Source organism: Nuphar pumila, chromosome 16 (genome assembly GCF_984573655.1).
Source record: "Nuphar pumila chromosome 16, dmNupPumi1.hap1.1, whole genome shotgun sequence".
NCBI lineage: Eukaryota > Viridiplantae > Streptophyta > Magnoliopsida > Nymphaeales > Nymphaeaceae > Nuphar > Nuphar pumila.
In genome coordinates this window covers 76,655,947-76,681,772 of record NC_143264.1, presented here as the reverse complement: position 1 = coordinate 76,681,772, position 25,826 = coordinate 76,655,947, and the positions used below count along the sequence as shown (strand labels likewise).

Here is a 25,826-nt window from a genome sequence, read left to right as displayed (position 1 = left end):
ACTATGAAGGGACCACAAGGGGGCTCCCTTGTAGACGTTGGGGCCCCAACGACTACAAGAGTGGGGCCCCTTGTGGTCTTGCAAAAAGACAAAATAAAAAAGAAAAAAGGAAAAAGGAAAAAAGGAAAAAAGGAAAAAGTAAAAAACAAAAATACATTGGCTGTTTTTACAAGAATACCCCTATCGGGCATTTCACTAAAAAAGAAATAGTATATATATACATATATGTATATATATACTTATATATATACAGATGTATATATATATATAAGTATATGTATATATATATATACATATTTTAACACTTCCTACCTTCGCATGTAAGCTACTACTCATTACCTGAAAAATATTAAACCATATAGGGTGAGACACACATGTCTCAATAGAGTGAAATATGCTATGCTTGTAAGACAGAATTATAAAGCAAGAATTTCAATAGAGATTTCATGGTTTAACACTGAAATTAACTGAAACAGTCATACAACTAATCATGCATGTTCAGAATTTACATATTTAATAAAAGGACATTAATTCATACATTCAAAATATAGAATGCATGAGCAGTTAATATGAATCACTTACCATATGCAGGAGCCCTTCAATGTATGCATATTTTCTTATCTTTAATTATATTTTCTTACTTAGATGATGCATGCGATGCCAAATTAATGCACACACTGTAACGCCCCGAAATTTTAACCAAAAATTTGAAGACTTTTTTTTTTTTTTTATTTTTTTTTTTTATAACAACGGAAACAAGAAATACTATAGGGTTAAGTATTTCAGAACATTACAATGGAGATAAAACCCAAAACATTTATTTTCTTTCTTTATCAATGAAAAATAACATCAAAGTTTTAAATGATATGAGCAATTAAATTACAATCAACCCAAGCGATCCCTGGAACAATAAAACCAAAAATCTCGATAGCCGCTTATAAACCCTATTCTTTACCTGAAAAATAGTAAATTGATTGGAATTAGACTACCACGTCTAAGTAGGAAAACTGTAACTCTTAATGCTGGTATATCATGTGTTAAGTATGTGATGTGGGTGTCGTGTGTGATTTTCAGCTTATACAGAATCGCGTAAAGAAGACTATGCAACAATAATAATTAAGTAAGTAAAGCATTTTATGCAACAACAACAATTAAGCAAGTAAGACATTAAGCAAATAAAGCATATTCTGCAACTACAATAACAGTAACATGCATAATATTCATGTAACAACCACAATATGAATCCTATTATTTCATATCTACACATTTTAGGATTTCGTTTCATCACAAGCTCAGAATATAAAGCATGCTGACAGAATATGCAAATGTCTCTTTAATGACTCTACTCACTGTGATACCTAACTGTTCTAAATAGTGATTATTTTATCTTATTCCGCGCGGGTACACGCGGGCCGAGACAACCATCACAGAAGAGAACGTTCAGGGGTATATTATTCAAGGGTATTTTATTAATCCGAACATTCTAACTGAGACTGAATTCTCAGGGGAGCGGCCAGTGACCGAGAGAACCTCCCAAAGGCTAAAACCAAAACATGATGCATCCGTAACTTCTGTAGAAGAACAAAGAGCTACCACGTAGGACATATTGGTAGTCCGGGTCCCCCCCAACTCCGAGGATTGGGGACCAACGAGTCACTTTAGCTCGAAACAGTAAAACACGTCCCTGGAGTTTTGTACCACCTACCCTCTCCAAGGTAAGCCCGAATCTGAGTGGGTTAATCTTTTCATTTATTTAAATTACCCAAAATACATGAGCATTTCCCCAAACTACTACCTACTATCATAGTAGTAGGTTCCCAACCTTAGTCATTTTGCCAAGGTACACATACATCCATTTTTTTTTATATAAATTGCACAAACCCACTCAGAGTGCTCCGGTGCCTTTAAACCAGTTAAACACGAATGCCTCGGTGCCTTTAAACCAGTCGGGCAACAAAATTTAAATTTAAGTTTCTCATCAGTGTTATGATCATTATCCAGAATGTTTCAGTACCTTTAAACTAGTCAAGCAAAAGTTAATATTTATGTGGGTATTAACCTCTTAAACTAGAGAGCCATGGTGAAAACCTTCAAGTACCAGGCTTGGCGATTCATGTGCCAGCATTAACCATAACAATTACACCTAAGGGAAAATTTTCCTTATTCATCTATCACTACCACTGTTCACTCAAACTAAAAGAGTGGTTAAAACTTTCTTTGACATGAATCATCATTAACTTAGCTTGGCCCTTTATAAGAATCAATGGAGATAAAATTTAATAAAATGATAATTGACACATTCACAAATCCACTATTGATAATTCATTAATAGTAGCTTAAGATTTTTATGCATACTGTTTAAAAAATGTTAAAGGAGAAGCAGGCATCTCATAAATATCTTGAAATATTTACAATTGTCGAAACTAACATACACAGTGTTTATATACAACATACAAAAAACATAACAATTTGATGTGTATCACAATACATGCACATTTAGTACATTCAGTAAGATCCCTGGCCCATTAAAGCAGCTAGGTATATCCCACCATGCAAGCTCCAACATTGGTAATTTTTTTCTAGTTTCAGGATTCAGAGTACTTTGTTTAGCCAAATTTGAGAAGAGCCCTTGACCTATGCACACATATGTTGGTCAAGGTATATTCTAGCTTGATCGTTTGAGTCTATGAATCTGTGCATAAATTTTCAGTCTAGAGATCTTGAATATTGTACTACCTCATTAAATTCTATGAATCTGTGCATAATTTTTCAGTCTAGAGATCTCGAATATTGTACTATCTCATAAAAAAATATGAATCCTTTTAGTATGTTATAGTGAAACCTCACATCAACAAAACGGACCTAAAGGAGCATTCTTGCTCTGTGTTTCCCTTTACAACTGAGTAGAATATAGCCATAGTGTAATGGAAGAAAATCATAATTTCATGAAAGTAGCCAAACATAATTTATGTTTTGCATCAACACAACATAAGATAATCAATATGCTACTTTTTGACCACAAGGATCCCGATTAATATTGAAGTTCTGATGTCAAAGATCCAAATGTAATATTGTGGATCCGAACATCGCCTAGGCTATACCAATCTCACTAAAGTATTGTAGACCCCATATAGAAATTTTCTCATTATAATTTCGATTAAAACTTCGAGGATCCAATCCATTTGACCAAAATCTATTATTAAATATTCAATTTAAGGTTTGTAGTCCGATACCTAAGATCCGAATGGAATATCGAAGTTTTGAACAGGATATTAGGGATCCAACATTGAAGATCCAAACAAAATATCCGATATTTGAATACAAAGAACACATACAATACTGAAAATATCCTTTAATTGTTCAAGGGCATAAATTTTAAGTTTATTTATCGGATAAAATTCATGGGTATTACAACACAATTTATCACTTCCTAGCTGTGCTGATACAATACAGACAGACATTCTTAGATCAGGACCATGGCTCAGGACGTGTTTTACATACATGGGTGACTTTAGCCTAACCAGGTTCATTCACTAAGACGGGGTGAGGGACGCTAATACGAGAGAGATTCCCAACACCTTTTAACCCGATGCACCAATTTTTCCTCATGAGTACTAGAACCTCTACGCTGCAGTCTAATGCAGAGGTTTTCCCAATAAAATCGTGGGAGGGAAGGAACAACCTTTCGTGCCCGTAACAGACTTGCCCCACGAAGTTTTGTATCACTTGCTACTCTCCCATCCAGTATCTTGAGTTTTAATGTCACATGATTACTTGATTACAGTCTTACTTTTCATGCAACATCAACTTGAACTACTTTATGATTATAGATGCATTTTTATAAAGCAGTGTAAAGATTCACTTAATACAACTTGTAATCGAACTTGAGCACATGCGAGGTATGAATATCTTACTCATTTTTACACACCACATAGCACATGTACATAACAAATTCAATAAAGAACATGTATATAAACATTCACATCAATGAAACAGTCATATCATCACGATAAGTAAGCATACATATAGCCCACACATTTTTAGAATTTAAAACATAAACTTGCATTCATTGGATCCTTAGATCCTTGATCTTAACTGTGTAGACTTTTATTAACAATTCATGTCATAATTATATAAACTTTGCGTAAGATCAGACCTGCATAATCATTCACATAATGCATGCTAATTCAACGAAGAAATTTGCATAAAAACATATAAACTATGCATCTTTTGAACCTTGATCTATAAAGTTGCCTTAAATTTATCGAATTCTTAACTCTGCCTGACTGGTACAGAGCTTATAGAAAAAATTTGGCTCCATGAACAGAGCTGAAATTTCTACCGTATATAGAAAATTTTGCTAGCTGTCCGTAGCCGCAAACTGCTCGTAAAAACTCTTCCGTATGAGGGAGTTACAAACGTTTTACTATGGACCTATCAACTTTTGTTTTGACTGTCACAAGGACGTGCCCAGTCCATGCACCGAGCCCAAAATTTCACAGTAGATGCGAAATTTTGTTAGCTTTTCAACACAACAATCCGTTCATCAAAACTCCTCCAGACGAGGGAGAAAAGACCATTTTACTAGACGGAGGTCAAGCTGAAAACCTGAAAATTTTAAGATTTTGCATTCGGGTGAGCCAAACCGAGTCACCCGAATCCTGAAATAATTCAAAAGAAATAAGCAATATATATAAAATAAAATTCAAAAAAATCCACAATATTCACAGTAGATTGAACAGATCATAATCTATCAGAAATTATCAAATCTTGCATGAATCAACCCACGGAATTTGCTTTCTTGATAATTTTACCGTTTTCTTTTCTGAGAAACCTAATTTTGCTAAAATCGCAATATCTCAAAATTTTGACCATAGAAAACCTTAAAATTTGTACAGTATGCCTACAATAACATATTCTACCAACCAAAATCAATATTTGCAAGAAAATCATGGCATAAATCAAATATTAACTATTTTCACAATTTTATTTTCTGAGAAACCGATTTTTATGAAAAACCCGATTTCAAAAAGGGTTTTCTTTGGGAGAAAACATGTTTTTGCCATGGATCCTTAGATCTGAGTCAAATCCACGGTTAGGAGGGTCTGATCATGATCTAAACTCATGAAAAAACAAAGAAATCCATGCCAAGAACTCCGTTCTTGCAAGAAAAGCATAGATACCCTACCTTTTGTTGAAGAAAACATTTTTTGATGGATTAATAGCTCTTTTTGCACGATCCGACCGTTCAGCTCCTTTCAGCAAGATGAGGGCCTTAGATAACCTCAACACACCCTTGAGGTCTGGATCTTGCACCCAAGAAAGTAAAAGAAACCCTAAAGAAAGAGGGAAAGAGAGAGGAAAGAGAAAAGGGTTTTGGGGGGAGAGAGAAAGAGCTCTAAAAAAATTCCAGCACAAATGAGGGGGGCGTGAACTAGGCTAGGGCTTTATAGCCTCTCTTGAGTTAGGTCATGGGCTGAAATAAATCCCAGCCCTTGAGCAAAACATGAGAAGTCATGGGAGCCCTTGAGCAAAACATGAGAAGTCATGGGAGCCCTTGATCTCCACTTTGACTAGTCAAGATTTAAATAAACTTGAATTTCTCTCTACTTTAAATTTAAAATTAAAACTTGAAGTAGGGTGCCACATAGGATGGGATGGCTCACCTATGGACTCCTACTGAACTATTAAATGTGGTTAATTTATGAAAAATCTATTATATTAAATAATTGTTTAAATTCCAATTAAGATCATCTTTTTTTTTCTATATAACCATAGTTCATGCGAAAATGTAAAGGCATTAAGTATAAGCTAATTCCAACTTATTAAGCATGTTAATATGTATATTTTTACAATCTACTTTTGTTAATTCACTTTATTTAAATAAATTTCCTTAAAGAAAAATCAAAATTTTCTTTTTAAGAGAAACATTTTCAATTGGCCATCACTTTGGATTTTCTCAAATTTTCAAAACGTGTAGGGTTTATATTTACTACATTTTAACATAATTAACCCCCCTAAACCTTACGAATATACTCAAACATTCATTTTTAAAGAAATTAGGATTTTATATTGGCACGAAATTCAAGAAATTTCACAATATTATAGAAAAAGAACTTGGGAATTTTTCGGATATTACTGTATCAGATCCATTTGCACCCCTAGTACACAAGATGTTAGGTTGGTAAGTCCAAAACCAAACTGAGCATTGATGGTAGAGAAGATAATTAGGGTAATGAATATCTTCTGTAGTTTTTCTCGTGGAACTCATTTAGAAAATAAAAACTAATAATTTTTTGTATAATTATGTGTTAGGAAAAAATAATTATGTATAATAATTTTTTCAGTATTTATTTGAGATTTCTATCTTATTAGTTGTTGCTTTATCAAGAAAGCATTTTTTTATTTATTTGTATTTTTAGATAATTTTAAAGTATTTTTTAAGTTTTCAAAAACAAAATTGAGGCTTATGCTTTACGCCTCGCCTCAGTTTTTGGTGGAGCGCTTTGCTATGCCTCAATGCTTTTCACAACATTGCCCATGTGAGAGATGTGAACCCATTTTGATAGGAAAGTTACTTTTTTTGCATTTATATTTGGACCCCATCACCGATTTCTCATGGAGATATTTGCTTTACTGTTCATGATCTTGATATGGATCTCGATCTAGATCCAGACTCATACTAGAGGACATGTCCTGTGAGTTAAAGTCTGTTTAGGAGGTGTGTGAAATGGTATCAGCAGTTTTTACTTTATCCTTTTTGTAATGTCCCACATGGATTGTAACTGTCCCACATGAATTGCAACTGTTCGAGTCTTATACCATCTGCAATCAATATATAAATAGAGGTTAATGAAATGTCCACTCATGACTGAAAAGGGTTGGACTTGCTGCAAGTAGTCTCTCTCTCTCTCTCTCTCTCTCTCTCTTTCTTCTATGGTTTTCATTTACCACCCTTAGGAAAAGAGACCCTCTTTCATAGGAAACGACATGAAACAAACACCCCTAAAAGCAAGGTGAAGGATCAAATGATAATGTGATGGATCCTTACAAAGGATCTGGTCTGCAAAAATAGGAATGCATATCTAAACACTTGGTGTGCTTCTAAAACTTATGATGATTAGCAATATACATGGCATTATTATTGTCAAAATATAGATGAGCCACAGTCCATATCTAATAAGAACTAGCATAGCTAGATAATGTCAGTGATACTAGAAGCTATTTTGCTAATAATCATACTCAGTAGAAGAAAGGGCAACATGGAGCTGTTTTCTATATCACCATGGCATAAGAATTATCCAAGAAAAAGAAAAAAAATACAAAAACTGGTGTTAGTGTCAATCCATCACATCATTTCCGAATCAGCATAAGTAGTTAAGAGAGAAAGTGAATGATGAAGTGCTGGAACGGTCAGGCAAATGTATTAAACGATACACAACACTTCTGCCATAAGGATGAAGATAGGTGCATGCTGTAACTAACTGAATGAGCTGCATGAATCAAGTAATAATAAGATATTTTAATTGTCAATGCACCTATTGGTCCTGTGTGGTGTAGGTTTAAACCATATATATATGGAAGGGGGACTGTCCAACCAAAGGAGGATCCAAAATCTACAACCGATGATAATTGACGCCGTTCCTTCTCTATTTACTTATTGGGATTTTTATCATTCATTTAGTGAACGCCTTGTTTTGGATTATGAATTTTCGATGTCTAGATGCGTTTTTGAAAGCACTAAAAATCAATGACCCACAATACTTTGTATTGTAAAGTTTTAAATGCATTGTCAGCCGTCGATTTTTCACGTTTTGAAAAACATGCCTATATGTCGTAAAGTCTTCGTGTAAAGCTTTACTAAATAAATTATAAAGAACAAATATGAGGTCTGATCGATGAGATGCTCAAACATTGGAGAAGGGGAGCCGTCTGATCACCGTTGGTTGTAGATTTTGGACCTTTTTTTGGCTGGACGGTCCCCCTTTTCTCTCTCTCTCTCTATATATATATATATACTATAATGATGTATACTGCATACACCAATATATATTTCTGCTTACATCTATGTGTGTGATGTATGTGAGCCAAAATTTTATCGGATGGAGATTTTGGCTGAACTTCTTATGTTAGGTCATTTGCTAATTGCATCCTTCTATGTACTTCAGCATCTCAGCTCTTTTCCATTGTGGTTGAATGCATTTTGATTGCATCTAAAGTTGTATGTTGTTGCAGATGTGGAGCTAAGAGATACAAGGACTGTTGCAGAAGCACTTGCAAGGTCCAAACAGGGTTAGCAATTTTTGGCTGTTATTTGTAAAATGATTCATAGACAGTTCTGGTCATGAATGGTTCTTATTTTGTGATGAATGTTTTGCAGCTGAAGTGGCTAGTGAAACTTCAGAGGAGGAAGCAAACCGAAAGAGATTAGAGAGAGTGTTGCAAATGACTGAAATGGATGACCTGCAGGCAACCCGTAAACTCCCATTTGCATCCCTTTGTATCAAGGTGGTGAATAGTCGGCAGGTTGTTGAGAGGCCTATTATGCATAAGGGTTTCTAACTCTTTCCTTATTATAGGACCCACGTGAGTACTTTGATTCTCAACAAGCCAGCACCCTTAATGCTTTAGGAGAAAGTGGTGCTGATACCAAAACAAGTGCTTGCAACATGAGCACAGAGGAAGCCTATACGTCTTTGAGAAAGCAAATTTCCAACATTCGAACCATTGGATTCAAAAACCCAGTTATCCAACCTGATGTTGCTGCCAGGGTAAGATTCTAATCCGAGATTTTTGGGACATGATAATTAAAATAAAATGATTAATTTAGAAGCTTTGCTTCTAGCAACATATAGATGGTAATTAACTTATGGAATTTTCATCAAACATGATTTGTTTGATTTCATTTGCGAACCATTAAAAAGAATGTAGTCAAAGAGGCTGCCAAAAAATCTTCCTTTAGTGCTAGAGTGCTTGTCATTTCTGCAAGCATGTAGATCACATCCGTATGGTCAGATTTAAGGAAAAAAAAAGCCCCATCAAACCCTCAGTTCACACTGTAGTTCTCATATTCTAGTGGCCCATATATATATATATTTCTCATGATCCACAATGTCTACATAAATTTTGTGTGGTCCACTAAAGTAGTTTCTAGACCAAGTTTTAGTGTTTATTTGATCATGGCTGCATGCATCCATGGAACCTGGCCATGAATCCTCAGGGGGTTTTGTTGAATGCTTGAGAAATCATTTGGTTTTTGTACATTCATCCTCATAAGCTATTGTATGCCATAGGGTGTGATATCTACAATATTATGTTGGTTGAATTTGTTCTTGCAAAAAAAATGGTAATTTTGTTGGTCGATGCTATTTATATATCTCTTTAGCAAGGTAAGAAACTGCTTCTATATATGATGAAGTTGCTGTTCTGTAGGCTGCCTTGAATGAGGTGTTGATATTTATAGCTCAATGATTTGATACAATTCTTCCCCTATTTGTTTAACTGATGATGTGATTTTTGCTCGAAAAAGAAAACATGGAAGTTTATCTATTGTAATTGTCGGGATATGTTTGGATGGTTATGAGAATATTGTTTTATGAATCAGGTTGTTAGTAGCTTGACTCAGCATCTGTCAAGTACCAAGTATCATCAAGGAAAAAATCTGCAAGAGAGCTTCCTTGATCGGCTGCCCAACGGAACCAAAGAGGACTTGTTGCTTGTGAGTTAAATCCAGTTTTCTTCTTATCATCTCGTGCTACCTCATAAGTTCTTTTATAGCTCTTCCATTTTATGTCAACTAATATACTTCTTGTTATATAACAATTGTCCCTTCCCCACTTCTTTTTCTCCCTCCAGCATTGGGCATCCATTCAGGAGTTGTTGCAGCACTTTTGGTCATCTTATCCAGTTACAAGCACATATCTTTATGCCAAGGTGATTGATTGACGAATCTCAGACATGCAACTCTGATATTTACTTCTTTATAGAATGTATATTGATCTTCTGGCAGAATCATGTTTATGACTTGTAGTGACAGTGAATGGCTTGGGACCTATATATGATAACCTTGCTTATGTATATTTGATTATTCAATGTTAAACCCTTTTAGTTCATGTTATGATAAAAAGATGTGAACTCTGAATACAAATGGCATCAATTATGTATGAGGTACAAAATCGATACACAAACTTTATAAAGCTTCACCTGAAGCACATAAGCATAGTTTGGTGGTTGAAGAATTATCTGCTGTTCATTAAGAAGATTATTCTAGTACTTTTACACTTTTTATGGAGGAATGCATTTCTGTAGGAACATAGACATGATAAACCACCATCTTTGTAGGAATGAAAGTTCTGAACCTCGTCTTGTTTCCATCTGTTCTACGGTTAGTATTGCTGGCGACCAGCAGGGGGCTGATGTCTGTTGTTCAAAAGAGATTTCGTTGTTCAAAAGAGATTTCAAGGACAGTTACTGAATGACCAAGTATGATGGAGATGCTTGATGGTTTGAGACCAAGTAAAGGAAGCCTTTTTCATTTGGGGAAGTTACGGGTCTGATGGACTCATCATGGCATCATTCTATATCTCCCACATGAGGTTGGTGTTAACTGTTAAGCTATTTCCTTGAAATAAAATCTGGTGCTTTGGTGCCTCTCCTAGGGTCAAGGTTTTCACTTGGTTGGTGTCACTAGACAAAATAAACAGAGTTGAATATAAAGAAAAATTAATACCAACTAGCTAGCATTTGTTACCTATGCTTTCCGGAAGAAAAAGACACCTAACACTTGCTGTGATTCTGTCCTTTCTTTCAATTACAACTGTCATGGTTGGGATTATCATGGGAATTTTGGTCGGTTGGATGTATTCATCAATTATTTCTTGGACCATCTACACTTATAAAACATAAGTGTTGGAGAGACATGGAAATGGTGGCTGTTATCAGCTTGGTGGTTCACATGACTAGAGAGAGAATTTTCAATGAAAAAATGTCGCACCCCCTGTCAGTAGATCATGTGGTTCAAAGATTCCTTCATTGTGCTTAGTTGAGATGGCCCACCTCTTGGATTGGGCAATCTAGGATCAGCTTGACCTTATAATTTCTATATTTATGTTTAACTTGTTTTTGTGGTGGCTTATCGTCTCTTTTGATGCTCTTTTTAATAAAATTTATTTCTTCTGAAAAAAAGCTCTAGGCACTATCAGGCATCAGGCCCCTCATACATTTTTCCTAAATGCAAAAAATAACATGAAAAAAACAATGAAACCATAAAAAATATGAATAAATAGAAGAAGAAGAATATGGTGATGATGAGTAAGAGGAATGGATAGAGAAAGAATACAAAAACATAAAAGGGAGAAGAAGAAGAAGAAGAAGAAGAAGAAGAAGAAGAAGAAGAAGAAGAAGAAGATGATGATGATGATGATTGTAATGAAATGGTGATCTTCCACGAATGCACTCGGATCACTCAAAAGGAAGTGTCTAAAAAACACTTTAAGCAAGACCCATAAAAGGGTAAAAGCAGAAAACCACAAATAAATAATGCAACTTTATTGAAGTAGACAAAAGCTTAAAAAGCATTTGAAGAAGTAAGTTTACAAGAGGGGCTGCACCCTTATTTATACAAGAGCAAGAGGGAGAGCTCACAAGGAGCTCTCCCTTCTAGTCGTTGGACTAGTCCAACGACTAGATTGTTTGGTTAAGTTCCAGTTGGAACTTAACCAAACTATATTATCTAGTTCAATATGAACTAGATAATATAAAATACATGAAAATAAAAGAAAAAATAAAAATAAAATAGGAAAAAATATATATAATATAATAATATATATATATATATAATGTTACATTTTAACACTCCCCCTCAAACTTACGGTACAATGAGCAAAAGTTTGTCTAAAATGAAGTGAAATATGGGAGCTGTGAGAGGTTTGATGAAGAAATCTGTTAATTGGTATTCTGATGTAACATATGACAGATCAATGGTGCTATGCAAGTATTCCTCTCTGACGTAGTGACAATCCATCTCAATGTGTTTGGTGTGTTCATGGAAAGTCCGGTTGCTTGCGATGTAGATTGCACTCTTGTTGTAACAACATATTCGTGAGGCTTGTGTTGCTTCAGCTCCCATATCAGCGAGCAATCGCCTGAGCCAAACAACTTCCATTGTGGTGGTTGTCATGGCTCTATATTCAGCTTCAGTGGAGGAAAGGGAAACCTTCTGCTTTTTCTTGTACCTCCACGATATTAGAGATTCACCTAAAAACACACAGAAACCAGTGGTTGAGTGCCTATTATTAAGATCACCTCCCTAGTTAGTATCAGTATAAGCAATTAAATCTAAAGATGACGATGCAGACAAAAAGAGTCCGCGTGAGAGAGAACTCTTTAAATATCTATTAATGCGTAAAACTGCTCCCATGTGAACAGAGGTGAGAGCATGCTGAAACTGGCTAGCTGTGTGAACAACATGTGCAATGTCTGGTCGAGTGATAGAAAGGTAGGAAAGTGCTCCAACAAGTTGTCTAAACGGAGTGGGATCCTCTAGCTGTTCTCCATCATCAATTTTTATTTTAACATTTACTACTTCTGGAGTGTCAACTTTTTTATCATCGGTAATGCTAGACCTGCAAACAATATCAAAAGCGAATTTAGATTGAGATATTAAGTACCCACGAGGGGAATAAGCAACTTCTATTCTTAGGAAATATCGTAAAAGTCTTAGGTCAGACATTTCAAAATGAGTTTTAAGAAGAGTTTTGATATTGGCTACACCATATTTGTCACATCCAGTGATGACCATATCATCCACATAAAGAAGAAGAATGATGATACCTGCATCAGATTGCTTAATAAACAAGGCAGTATCAGTCAAACAAGAGCGAAATCTAATATCAGTCATAACATGACTAAATCTGTTATGTCATGCTTTTGGTGCATGCTTAAGGCCATAAAGGGCCTTCTCAAGACGAAGAATTTTACCCTTCGAAAGGCTGATACCAGGCGGAGCTTTCATGTATACTTCTTCAATCAGACTCCCATTTAAAAAGACATTTTTGACGTCCATTTAAAATATAGGCCATTTTTTTATAGAAGCTAAAGCAATTAAAGTTCAAACAATGGTCATTCGGGCCACATGAGCAAAGGTTTCTTCGTAGTCAATGCCATACTCTTGAGCATAGCCTTTGGCCACGAGTCGGACTTTATATTTTCTAGGGTCCCATCACTTTTGGTTTTGACTTTGTAGACCCATATACAGCCTATAGGTTTCTTTCCAAGTGGCAAGTCTTGAATGGACCAAGTGTTGGCATTCTCTAATGCATCTAATTTAATTTTCATAGCTTCAATCCATTCTACATGATTTTTGGCTTCAAAATATGAGGAAGGTTCAATATAGGATTGAATTAATGCAAGGGCTGCCCTATACGAGGGTGAAAAAGATTCATAAGAGATGATTTTTTTGGGAGGTCTAGCAATTCTTGAAGTCCTGCGAGGAGGAGCTTCATAGAATCTTTCTAACGCACATGGAGGGCGTTGCTCTCCAATTCTTCATCTTGAATACTGTAAACCAGCATCCCTATTGGTTTGGTCTTCACTATCATTTTCAGAGATAGTAGGACTTTGATCATTGCCAAAGTTATATTCAAAAGCCTCTTCGTTGGATTTTGAAGTTAAATCAATTAAAAAGAATATTTAGTAATATCTTTGGATTTTTCACTTTCAAAGAAATTTTCTTTTTCAAGAAAAGTCACGTTTCTTGACACATACAATTTACCATTTTGAAGATCATAGGATCTGTACTCTTTTTTATTTTCAGCATATCCTAAAAAGGCACATGGGATTGCCCGAGGGGAGAATTTATCGTTCTTGTTTGTAAATACAAAACATTTGCAACTAAACACTCTTAATCTAGAGTAGTTTGGAGCTGAATCATAGAGTTTTTGAATTGGAGATATATTTTCTAAAGAAGAATATGGCATTCTATTGATGAGATAAATGGCAACTAGAGTTGCTTCACCCTAAAACCCTTTTGGCACTTGACTTGCTATTAGCAAAGTCCGAGTAGTTTCCATAATGTGACGATGTTTGCGTTCTGCAAGACCATTTTGTTGATGGGTGTTTAAGCAAGATCGTTGATGAATAATGCCATATGAATTAAGATAGTTTTTAAATTCTCTAGACAAATTCTCCCTCTGAATCGGTGCAAAAGATGAAAATATTATTTTGAAATTTGTTTGTGACCATTTTATGAAAGATTTGAAAGTGAGCAAAAACTTTGGATTTATGTTTAAGAAAATAAATCGAGGTATGTCTAGAAAAATCATCAACAAAGATGACATAATATGCATAACCGCCTTTAGAAATAACTGGTGCAGGTCCCCAAACATCCGAATGTATTAGCCCAAGAGGTTTTGTAGAAACAAAGGTTCTACTACCGTTATTCTTTTTATTTTTCCAAGAATACAATCTCTACAAGCAAAATTTTCAGATTTACAAAATTTTCCCAAACTTAGAAAGTATTGAATTTTAGACATATGAGGATGGCCAAGTCTTTTGTGCCATAAGTCTGTTTCCAATTTCTGAACATTTAAACAAAAAGCATTCTTTGGTAGTTCCAAAAAGTCCATATAATATAACCCTCATTCTCTATGGCCTTCCCCAATCAGCTTCCCTGACTGGCGATCCTGTATCCAGCAACCATCAGAAGAGAAGAATATATTACATCCATAATATAAAATGTTTAAATTCAGTTTTGGGATATATCTAACTTTTGGAATATAAAAAGTTTTGAGTTTTTCAAAACATCAAACTCCTTTTGTATCGAGAGATGTTCCATCTGCTGTAAAGACTTTTGAAATATTTGAGTTATTTTTAAGACATTCAGATAAACATTTGTAATTTAGGGTCATATGAAATGAGGCACCAAAATCTAAGAGCCAAGGAAAGTTACCTAGACCGGATACAGACGCGTCTGCTGCTCCAGTTGAGGCTTCAACGAAAGAGGATACCCTTTGGAGAAGGGGTTGAAGAATCTCCATTAATTGAGTCATGGAAACAGGTGCATCTTGATCTTTTGGCTAGACTTCAACTGATGCAACCTTCTTTTCATCTCTCCTTTTTAACTTTGGACATTGGGGCCTATAGTGCCCTGGTTCATGAGAGTGATGACAAATCACTTTTCTTTTGTCAAACTTGTCATTCTGTCTCCCAAAATGGGGTGGCCTATAAGTGCGTGTATGATTCATAGGCCTAGATACTGATAGGACGGAATCATCATCACCTTTAGAGGAACTTTTTCGGAGACGATTTTCCTCCATTGTTAATTCTTCAATAGTTTTCACAATAGAAGGAACTTTTCCTCGGTGAAGGAGGGCCGATTTGGTGGACTCAAATTCCGGCCTTAACTCAGTTATAAACTGATAGAAATGTTCAGCATCGAGTTGCTTTTGGCGAAGATCAATATCTTCGACAGAGTGCCATTTTGGCTCTAAAAGAGATAGTTCTTCCCAAAGTTTGGATAACCCATTGTAATATTCTCGAATTGATTTGTCTCCTTGGGTCATCATCCAAACCTTTTCTTGAAGATTACACACATTTGCAATATCTTTAAGGGAATACATTTTTAAGGTATTCCCATGCCTTGTCGGCATGATCAAATTTGGCAAGACTAGAGCACTTTTTAATGTCAGCACCAGTGTTATTAAAAATGCGCCTCAAGGCTCAAAAAGCGTGCCTCGCCTCAAGGCGAGGGCCTTTGTGCCTTGAGGCGCAGGCTTGAAACACAATACCCTTGAGGCGTGCGCCTCATAGGCCTTGAGGTGCACCCCTTGAGGCGAGGCGCGCCTCGGAGTGAGGCGTACATGCCTCGATTTATTTGGTCAAATGAGGGTCAAAACCCTCATTCGACCAAAAAAAAGGGCTTAAAAAAAGCCCTACGACCCCTTTATGTGTTTTTATTTTTTTTTTCTCACCCCTATCTCTGTTTTTTTCTCACAACCTTCTCTCCCTCACGGCTCTCACAGGCTCACAACATTCTCTCTCGCATGGTGGAGTCCCGAAACAGGTGTGGATTTTTTTTTGCTCTCTCGTTCTCCTCTTCTTCTTTTCTCGTCTCTCGCGTGATACAAAAAAATACACAGATTTTGTCTCTCTTTTTGCCGTAGTTCATGCACAGAAAATGCATTCAACTATTCTAATTTATTCTTTTTGTTTTCAGTTAATGTGTTCTGCATTTTCAATACACCTCTGAATGTGCTTTGCGTTTTCAAGATGCTTCCGAGTATGCTTTGCGTTTTCAATACACATCCAAAGGTGTTCTGCGTTTTCAATACACCTCTGAATGTGCTCGGCATTCTCGATATGCATCTGAAAATAAAAGAAAAACAAAAGATTAGTGCACTTTGCTATGAGGCGTGATTTTATTTATTTTTGTCAGGATGATTCTGTGCCAAATACATTCCGTCGTATATATGCTAGGGGTCCTGCATTTTCTTTTATGTACAGAAACATGGTGTTACATTAAAAAATGTTTGTGTTTTATGTTTCATTAGATGGTTAATTTTTTTGTATGTTAATGGATACGATCACTGCAGCTGCGTGTTTTTGCTTTTGCTGGAAATCTGCAAATACACCTGATATGCATTTCCAGCATTGGGGAAAATTTTGATACGCGTGTTTGACAGTGAAAAAGATATAATATGTTGAAATCGTGGTATCTACGTGTTTTTGTTTTTAATGAAAATCTGCAAATACACCTGATATGAAAATATGCAAATTTGAGATTTTTTATTTTTTGTTGGTTGTTGCTTCATCAATAAAGCATTTCTTATTTATTTATAATTTTAGATAATTTTTATAGTTTTTTTAAAGTTTTAATAAAAAATTTTTTTTAGGCTTACGCTTTGCGCCTCGAGGCTTACGCCTCGCCTCAGATTTTGGTGGAGCGCCTCGCTACGCCTCAACGCTTTTCACAACACTGGTCAACACTATTGATAAGCCATGGCATTATTTTCGCATGTCCCATTCTTCACTCTTTTCACTTTTTTTCATAGGAGGCTAAAGCCTTTATTTTCTCCTCTTCTGATAATGAAATCCCCTTATCTCCCTCTTTTTTGGTAATGGATAGTTTAGGTTTCAAATCGGAACCATCCATGATCCCCCATAAGCCTTTACCCCATATGTGGTGCTTCATGATTGAAGCCCACATTACATAATTTGTATCACTTAATTTCATGGGGATGATGGTGACTTTATCATTGTCATCCATTGTTAACAAGGGGGGAAAAGAAAAATGTAATACCCGTGAATTTTATCCGATAAATTAACTTGAAATTTATATCCTTGCACTGCTACAAGGATATTTTTATTATTGTATGTGTTATTTGTAATTGGATATCGGATATCTTGTTTGTATCTTCAATATCGGATTCATAATAGCATGTTTGGATTTTCGATATTCCATTTGGATCGTAGATGTTGGATCACTAAAATTGATATTTAATAATTGTTAGGTCAAATGGATTTGTATCTCTGGTATTGGACCCTCATTATGAGAATCAAATTTGATATTGGAATCCAAGATGAATGAAGCGGATCAACGAAGTTTAAATCAGACTTTTTGTGAAGAAATTGCTATAGCGGATCCATATCAATTTGGGTCCATATATATATGTATAATATCATATACATAATTGAAAAAGGAATAATAATAATAATAGTAATATAATAATAATCATATACTAAAGATATATATATATGTATAATTTTAATGTGTGGATCCATAGTTGGAATCCATATGGATCCAACATGCGGATCCACATCGCAAGAGAACTTAAGGATCCACATCGCAGGAGGGACGCGGATCCAAAACTCGGTTGGATCCCGGGTCTCGGATCCAGACCCGAGCCGCGCCCCGCGTACGCAAGGTAAGCATTTAAATTTTTTTTACCCGATACTGGGCTCTCGATATGCTGCGTAGGGTTCTGAGTGAACCCTAACGCAGGGCGATGGTGTGAAAGGGGAAGGGGTGTGCGCAGCCGCCGGGGGGGAGGAGGTAACTACCTCCTTCCGTTTCGGGGCCACCTGCCCTATTTACTCCCCTCCCACACCTCTCTTCCATCTCTCTCTCGCTCCTCTCTACCTCCCACTCGCCTCTTCTTTCTCCTCCCGCACTCACTGTCTCACTGTCCCTCTCGACCCGAGCTCGCCAGCAGGAGCAACCGATGCCGGCGATCTCCCTGACTGCGACAGCCACCTCCTCCTCGTCGGAACAGGTAGGTTTTCATGTTTTCTTCTTCTTTTGGGTATTATGTGGGTCGAGTATGGGGTGCGGGGGCAGTGAATAGGGATTTACGAGTGCAGTGAATCCCAAATCTGACAAGAAATTTTGGGGATTTAGGGTTTAAGCTACCGAAATTCCAGAATCTCCGATTTGGGGATTTTGGAGTTTCAATAGTAAAGAGATAGAGTGTCTGGCATGGATTTAAATCTGGGGAAATCGAGTTGTTATTCGGGATTTCACGGTGAACCCCAAACCGAAACCCCAAATCGTTGATTTGGGGGTTTTGTAAGTCGGTCAAAGAAAAAAAAAAGGGGGGTTTCTATTCCTGCTGTAGGATTTCTGAAATTTTTCTTTTGGGTATTGACGGTGTTCGGTCATGTAGGGGTGGTCGGCAACACCTCCATCCATGGCATCTTCGAGGAGAAACGCTGGAACAGGTAGGATTTGCTGTGTGTTCCTTGTTTGGTATATCATAGTTCGAGCATGCTGTGTGGGTGGCCAAAATCCCTAACAGGAAAAGAAGGATTTCAGGTTTATGGTGCCGAAAATCCCAAATCGATTGAGTTGGGGATTTCGGATATCAGAAAGAGGGGTTCAATAGGGCTAATGCCTTCCATGTTGAGATTTTATGTGTAAATCAATAATATGATAGATGTCACCATGTATTAAATCATTGCTAGGTTTAGATTAATCATGTGTTTTGGTATGTGGTAATCTGTGTTGAAACCCCAGTCCTTTGAATTTGATTGGGTATAATTGCATTGTACGTTTGATATCATTTTTTTTGTTTAAATGTTGTTACCTGTGAGCATGACCAGTTTGTATCACTATATGCCATGTAGATTCAACCTTTACATGCTCTAGCTTTGGATGCAGGTTAGCTCTACCATTTACTAATATGTATGCTTAACAGGGAAATTCGGTCATGGTATTGTCTCAGTTCTAATAGGGTAGGGGAGAGTGTTGCTATTAATATTAGGGGTTGAACTGGCATCGTCCTATACATAGTAACTTATACAGATTGCTCCTGACAGAAAAATCATTGGTTATTATATTATACTTTATGCTGTGAAAAAGAAGAAGAAGAAGAAGGGATTAGTCATTTGCATAGCTTGTCTGCGATATTCAAATATAGATATATATATTTATATATACCTCTGCATATTGAATTCTGCTAATAAAAGGGAATTTACTTTGGAATGATTACCAGTGGGACATATTGTGGTTATTCGTTGCTAATTAGTTCGATGTATAATTTGCTGCAATTCAGATGAACCATAGTGGTGCAATATTTCTATTTAAATGTCATTATAGCTCAGAATGTTGTTGCCTTTTTTGTGTAATTAAACAACAATAAGTTCTTTGATATATGTGTGCTAAGTGTGGCTCTGAAAATGTAGACTTATCTTAATTGTTGATTCCTGTAAAATGGTCATACTAGCTAAACTATTATTGGATCTCAAAGGAGGATCAATGTTAATCTATGTTGTTTCATCATGGGATTCTGAAAAATTTAGATTGACTAGCCCTGTATGTGATATCGGTGATTTCTGTTAAATGAAATCTTTAGGTTCACAACATCATGTGATAGGATTAGGAATCAACATGCTTATTTTATGGGATCGTTAAAATTGTTTGGAAACGGATTGAAACAATTGCTATTTCTGAATATACATACCTGGTAATCTGTTGTGGGAGAAATCTTGGAAGCAAGTATACATAGAATCTAGTTGGATTCATGTTAAGTTGAAATTTAAGTTAACATTTACATGCCTATTCAGTGGATATGCAAATTCCTATTTAGATGCTTATAGGTGGATGCTCGGGTCCATATGAAGCTGCATATTAGTTAGATGCTCAATGCCTATGTAATGGCTTAGTAAGTGTATGTTAAATTTCGTACAAAGTTGCATATCCAGTTAATATTCAATGCAAACTTAACTGCATATTAGGTTGTTATTCACTGTTACGTGAAACTGTATATTAAACTAATGCTCAAATGCTTATTGAGTTGCATGGTAAAATGATATTCAATTTTATATACTAAGCTGCATAATTTAGCATGTTAAATTGCATATTTCTTAAAATAAGCAAAATGCCATTAAGTGTATATCATCTAGAAGGTTCAAATAACCATGAAGATGTTTATTTTTCAATGTTCATATGCTTGTTAAACTGTATATTTTTTTGAAATACTATTGCCTAACACTACATATTTGCTGAAAGTATCAAATGCCAACTAAGCTGTATATCTTGTGGAATGTTCAAATGAGAAGGTGTTTGGAAAAATGTATATAGTTGTATTACCAAATTTCTAAGATTACCCTGCATGCTCAATAAGGGACACCAATAGTGTCTTTGCTTGTTGGCAGAGCTTTTAATGCATGCCACTTTTTTTTATACATGGAGGCGTTGTGGCAATTTTCTATTAAAGAATAAATAAATAATAATGATGATGAATGATGATTTGATAACCGAACCTATGGGTCGGTTTGTTGTGAACATATGAATGTCAAGGCAGTGTGTTGAGGGTCATGCATAGACCATCGAAGTTATAATGTGAATCTACATGAAAATGAAAATATAATATGGTTGCCCGACTGGTTTAAAGGCATCGGAGCATTCGTGCTTGACTGGTTTAAAGGCACCGGAGCACTTTGAGTGAGTTATGCAATCAATATGACAAAGGATTGGGACTGGTTTATACACCTTGGTAAAATGACTAAGGTTGGGAATTCTACTGCTATGATAGTAGAAGGAAGTTGGGGAAATGCCCCATACTTCGGGAACATAACTAAATTAAAAGATTAATCCACTTAGATTCGGGCTTACCTTGGAGAGGGTAGGTGGTACAAAACTCCGGGGACATGTGTTTTACTGTTTCGAGCTAAAGTGACTCGATGGTCCCCAGTCCTCGGAGTTTGGGGGGGGACCCAAACTACCAATATGTCCTAGGTGGTAGCTCTTTGTTCTTCTGCAGAAGTTAGGGATGCATCCTATTTTGGTTTTGGCCTTTGGGAGTTTCTCTCGGTCACTGACCGCTCCCTTGGGATTTCAGTCTCAGTTAGAATGTTCGGGTTAATAAAACAACTTTGAATAATATACCCCCGAACGTTCTCTTCTGTGATGGTTGCCTCGGCCCGTGTGTACCTGCGGGATAAGAAAAGATAAACATCAATTAGAACAGTTAGGTATCACTGTGATGGAGTCATTAAAGAGACATTTGCATATTTTTCAGCATGTTTTATATTGTAATGATCTGAAATCCTGAAATGGGTCAATACGAGGTGATTGAACTATTACATGAAAGTTATGCATGTTATTGTTATTGTTGTTGCATCGCCTACCTCACTTGCTTATTAATGTTGCATATTATGCCTTACCTGCTCAGTTATTGTTATTGCATAATTGTTTACCTGCTCATGTATATGACTGTTGATTATTGTTGTTGCTTTACGTGCTATTGTATATACTAAAGATTTACACTTGACACCCACATCACATACTAGACTCATGATGTACCTGTATTAAGAGTCACAGTTTTCCTACTTAGACGTGGTAGTCTAATTCCAATCAATTTACTATTTTTCAGGTAAAGACTAGGGTTTATGAGCGGCTGCGGGATGAGGCATCGGATTGAGATTTTTGGATTTATTGTTCCAGGGATGGTTGAGTTCATTTTATGTTTTTAAAACTCTGATGTCATTATTCCTTGATAAATGGAAGGAAATAAATGTGTTGGGTTTTCTCTCCACTGTAATGTCTCGAAATGCTTAATCCTATATTATTTTTTGTTTACGCTGTTAAAAAAAAAATCCTCTTAAATTTGGGTTAAAAATTTTGGGGCATTACAAAAAAAGGGAAAGAAAAGAAGAGAAGAAAAAAACAAAAAGAAGTGGGAAGGGAAAGAGATACAATACAAGATGTTGAAACCCTTCAAATGACACGATTTGAAGTCGATAACGAAGTGATAAAACACCTCTCTCTAAGTGACAAAACACTTTGCAAGAACAAGGTGATGACACACCTTTTGCACAAGGGACACGAAAACCGAGATGGCCTTTCTCCAAGATCTAATAATCCCGCGGCTCTGATACCATGTAATGAAATGGTGATCTTCCACGAATGCACTTGGATCACTCAAAAGGAAGTGTCTAAAAGACACTTTAAGCAAGACCCATAAAAGGGTAAAAGCGAAAAACCACAAATAATTAATGCAACTTTATTGAAGTAGACAAATGCTTAAAAAGCATTTGAAGAAGTAAGTTTACAAGAGGGGCTGCACCCTTATTTATACAAGAGCAAGAGGGAGAGCTCATAAGGAGCTCTCTCTTCTAGTCGTTGGACTAGTCCAATGGCTAAAAATCTAGCCGTTGGATTAGTTCGAACGACTAGATTGTTTGGTTAAGTTCCAGTTGGAACTTAACCAAACTATATTATCTAGTTCTATATGAACTAGATAATATAAAATACATGAAAATAAAAGAAAAAAATAAAAATAAAATAGGAAAAATATATATAATATAATAATAATATTATTATCTATATATGTTACATTTTAACAGATGATAAACAAGTGGAATGGGTAGAGGAACACAAGCGTAGAATACCGTGCCACTGTTGCAGTCACTGCTGTTTCATGGATTAGAAATCTACTTACTACATAAGTCTACATTGCATCAGTCTATTGCATGATTTGTTCTTTATTGCGGTACTATGAATCTTATTTATCATGGCAAAGTGAAGCATATTCAGGTCGATCTACACTTTGTGGGGAGGTTGAAGATCAGGAGGTCTATCCTCACATCAGTAGTGGAGAACAAGAAGTGGCAGAACCCCACTTATTCTCGAAACTGGGATTTAGAAAAACAAATTATTCATAGTTCTTACTCATATACAACATAAGGAGGAGAGAGAGAGAGAGAGAGAGAGAGAGAGGTGTTCAAGTCAGTTTCATAGTATCATAATAGAACTGGGGCAGTTTGATCATTTCAGTCCAGACAGCACATTTGTCTCCACACTTATCATGCAGTTTTATATTTATGCTATTAATGATGTAGTCTTGTACATTTGTGATATGTAATTATGTACAATTGTCTTGTGGAGGAGGGGGGTTGAGGCAGTTTTGTAGTATCATACTAGAACAGCAACATTTTGGTCATTTCACTGCAGACAGCATATTTCTCTCCACACTTATCATATGTTTTGTGTTTATACTATTAATGGTGTAGTCTTGTGCAAATGTTGTATGTGTGGTTGTATGAAATATGTACACATTGCAAGAGCATAGTTGTAAATTACCTGAGCTTTCCTATTATATAAATACTTCTAATAGAAGGGACGCCCCCAGACTAGTTGATCCCTCTTTCTTGACTGCCAGTCCATTCTGCAATGATTTCTCTGATAACCCCTCGCTGATCCGGGCGACTTTTTGACTACTAAGCCTGACACATACCAAAGCATTATAGAAAGCACCACGCAACATTCAAACAACATTCTTATGCACGATAGTACTTAATTTAAATCATGTGAATAGGGATAGTGTAACTGACATATGTGATTTTAGGCAGAACATATGCAATCATGAAAGGATGAACTACATAGTGTAAATAAGTGTTGCACATGTCAAACCACCTGTTTAAGACCTGAATGTTCTACTTAATTACCTCGACTTGTCCAAGTCAATGTTAGAGGTATTTCCTCTTCTTTCCTGGAGTTCTAGAGTAGCGTTGGATGTCATTAAGATACTATGGTAGTTCTGGAGTGTGGTGCCATAGCACATAAACTGTCAGTTTTGTTCAGCATATTTTCCATTTTAGATTCTGGTGTTATTGCTGGATATTGTTTTGAATAAATAAATTAGTTCCATTGCTACGTAGCTTTAAGCGTGTCCTTCTACAGGTTAGCAGATTAAAAGATGCTATGACACAAATATATCCCAAACTTCAGGTACTTTTCTTTACACCACTTTTTATGCATGTTTTTCTTTGGAGCTTGATAATAATGGTGTATTTTGTTGCACTTGCATTGTTTGTTTTTCATTGCTATTTTAAGTATTTGTGATGATTTTGGAAAGTTGTCGGTGTGTCGCCAACCAGAAGCATTAATATGATCTCTAAAACTAAGAAACATGAGAACCGCTCATTTTTCAAGCAGCTTGGATGAAGTGTAAGCTCTTGCCAAGTCACCAATGCCTCGTATCTCGAATCAGAACATGAAGGCTATAATCTGACAATTATTACCAAAACCTAGAAACAGCTCTTTTTGTGCAGAATTAAAAAGTGTAATCCATGTTTTTATTTAGCACTGGTACTAGTCAGAAATAGCTGAGGGAACTGGAAAAGCTGAAGAAAGTGTTCATCCAGCTGTTACTATTTATCTTCTCTAAAAATGTCCAAGTGAACAAGTTAGATATCCCATGAATAACTCTAGTTCAACTAAAAAAATGTTAAATATTAAGAAGATAACTAAACCATGGGATGTCTATGCTATTTAAATCCAGTTCTTATTTATTATTAATTTAAGATATCAAAAGGTCTACTGATGCTAGTCATCTAATTCAAAAATGTATGCAATGGGGTTTTCTTATTTTGAAAACCTCCTAAGTGATTATAGTTATTTGTTTATCTGGATCATGCATGTAATTACATTAAATGGGTGGAGCAAAAATCTCAATGATGCATTAAAAGCATATGCAGTGAATCAGTGATTATATGAAAGGTTGTGTTTCTAGTGTGAGATGTGATAGATCATTCTACAGCCCAAAACTTGTGGCCTCATTTAGCATCATTCTTTGGTAAAGACCGCCTTCTCCCCCTCCCTCTTTTGACGTTATCGGATGTATGAGTTAAGTCAAACCTCAATATGAGCTTTAATCATTTTTCCTCTGATTGGAAGCGTCTTGAAGACATTGTGTTGCTTGTTGACATGCCACTAATAGCAAGGTAAAGGACGTGGCACCTTTGAAAGGCATTTCATAGTGGAGGCAGTTCAATTTTAAACACAGGATGTAACTTCCCTTGTTTCTACTTCTGATAATCTGGAAACTAGCATGAGATGCCTAATGTTGCCTTATTGAGATTGGGAAGCTAAGATGATTTAGGAAGCAGAAGTGAGAAACAAAGCATTTTTACACTTTTGAGCTATGTCACATGGGTGCGGGTGCGGGCGCGGGTGCAGGTGCGGGTGCGGGGATTCGGCACTTCCAAAAAACCCAGGTGCGGGGGTGCGGCAGGGGCAAAAATGTAATATATATATATATAAATAAAGGGGAGAGAGAAAATCCTTTACGCAAAAAAGGATTTGAAAAGCTCCTGCCAGGAGCTGACAGCTCCTGCCAGGACTGACAGGAGCTGCCTTTTCAAATCCGATTTTCTCTGCTGACAGCTCCTGTCAGCAGCTGACAGGAGCTGTCAGCAGATTTTTTTTTTTTAAAAAAATTCGCAGGAGCTGTCAGGAGCTGCCTTTTCAAATCCGATTTTCTCTGCTGACAGCTCCTGTCAGCAGCTGACAGGAGCTGTCAGCAGATTTTTTTTTTAAAAAAATTCCC

The 25,826-nt window shown here is 36.1% G+C and overlaps 1 protein-coding gene across 1 annotated transcript in view; it reads left to right on the top strand.

Moving 5' to 3' along the window:
* The window catches only part of LOC149813683 (general transcription and DNA repair factor IIH subunit TFB1-3-like), a 98,880-nt gene that overhangs the window by 51,987 nt on the left and 21,067 nt on the right, over window positions 1-25,826 (top strand). Inside the window, exons 14-19 of the mRNA XM_089990986.1 lie at window positions 8,236-8,292; window positions 8,381-8,508; window positions 8,580-8,771; window positions 9,605-9,718; window positions 9,856-9,933; window positions 24,179-24,226. Coding sequence (XP_089847112.1) covers window positions 8,236-8,292; window positions 8,381-8,508; window positions 8,580-8,771; window positions 9,605-9,718; window positions 9,856-9,933; window positions 24,179-24,226 — 617 coding nt within the window. The remainder of the gene's footprint in view (window positions 1-8,235; window positions 8,293-8,380; window positions 8,509-8,579; window positions 8,772-9,604; window positions 9,719-9,855; window positions 9,934-24,178; window positions 24,227-25,826) is intronic.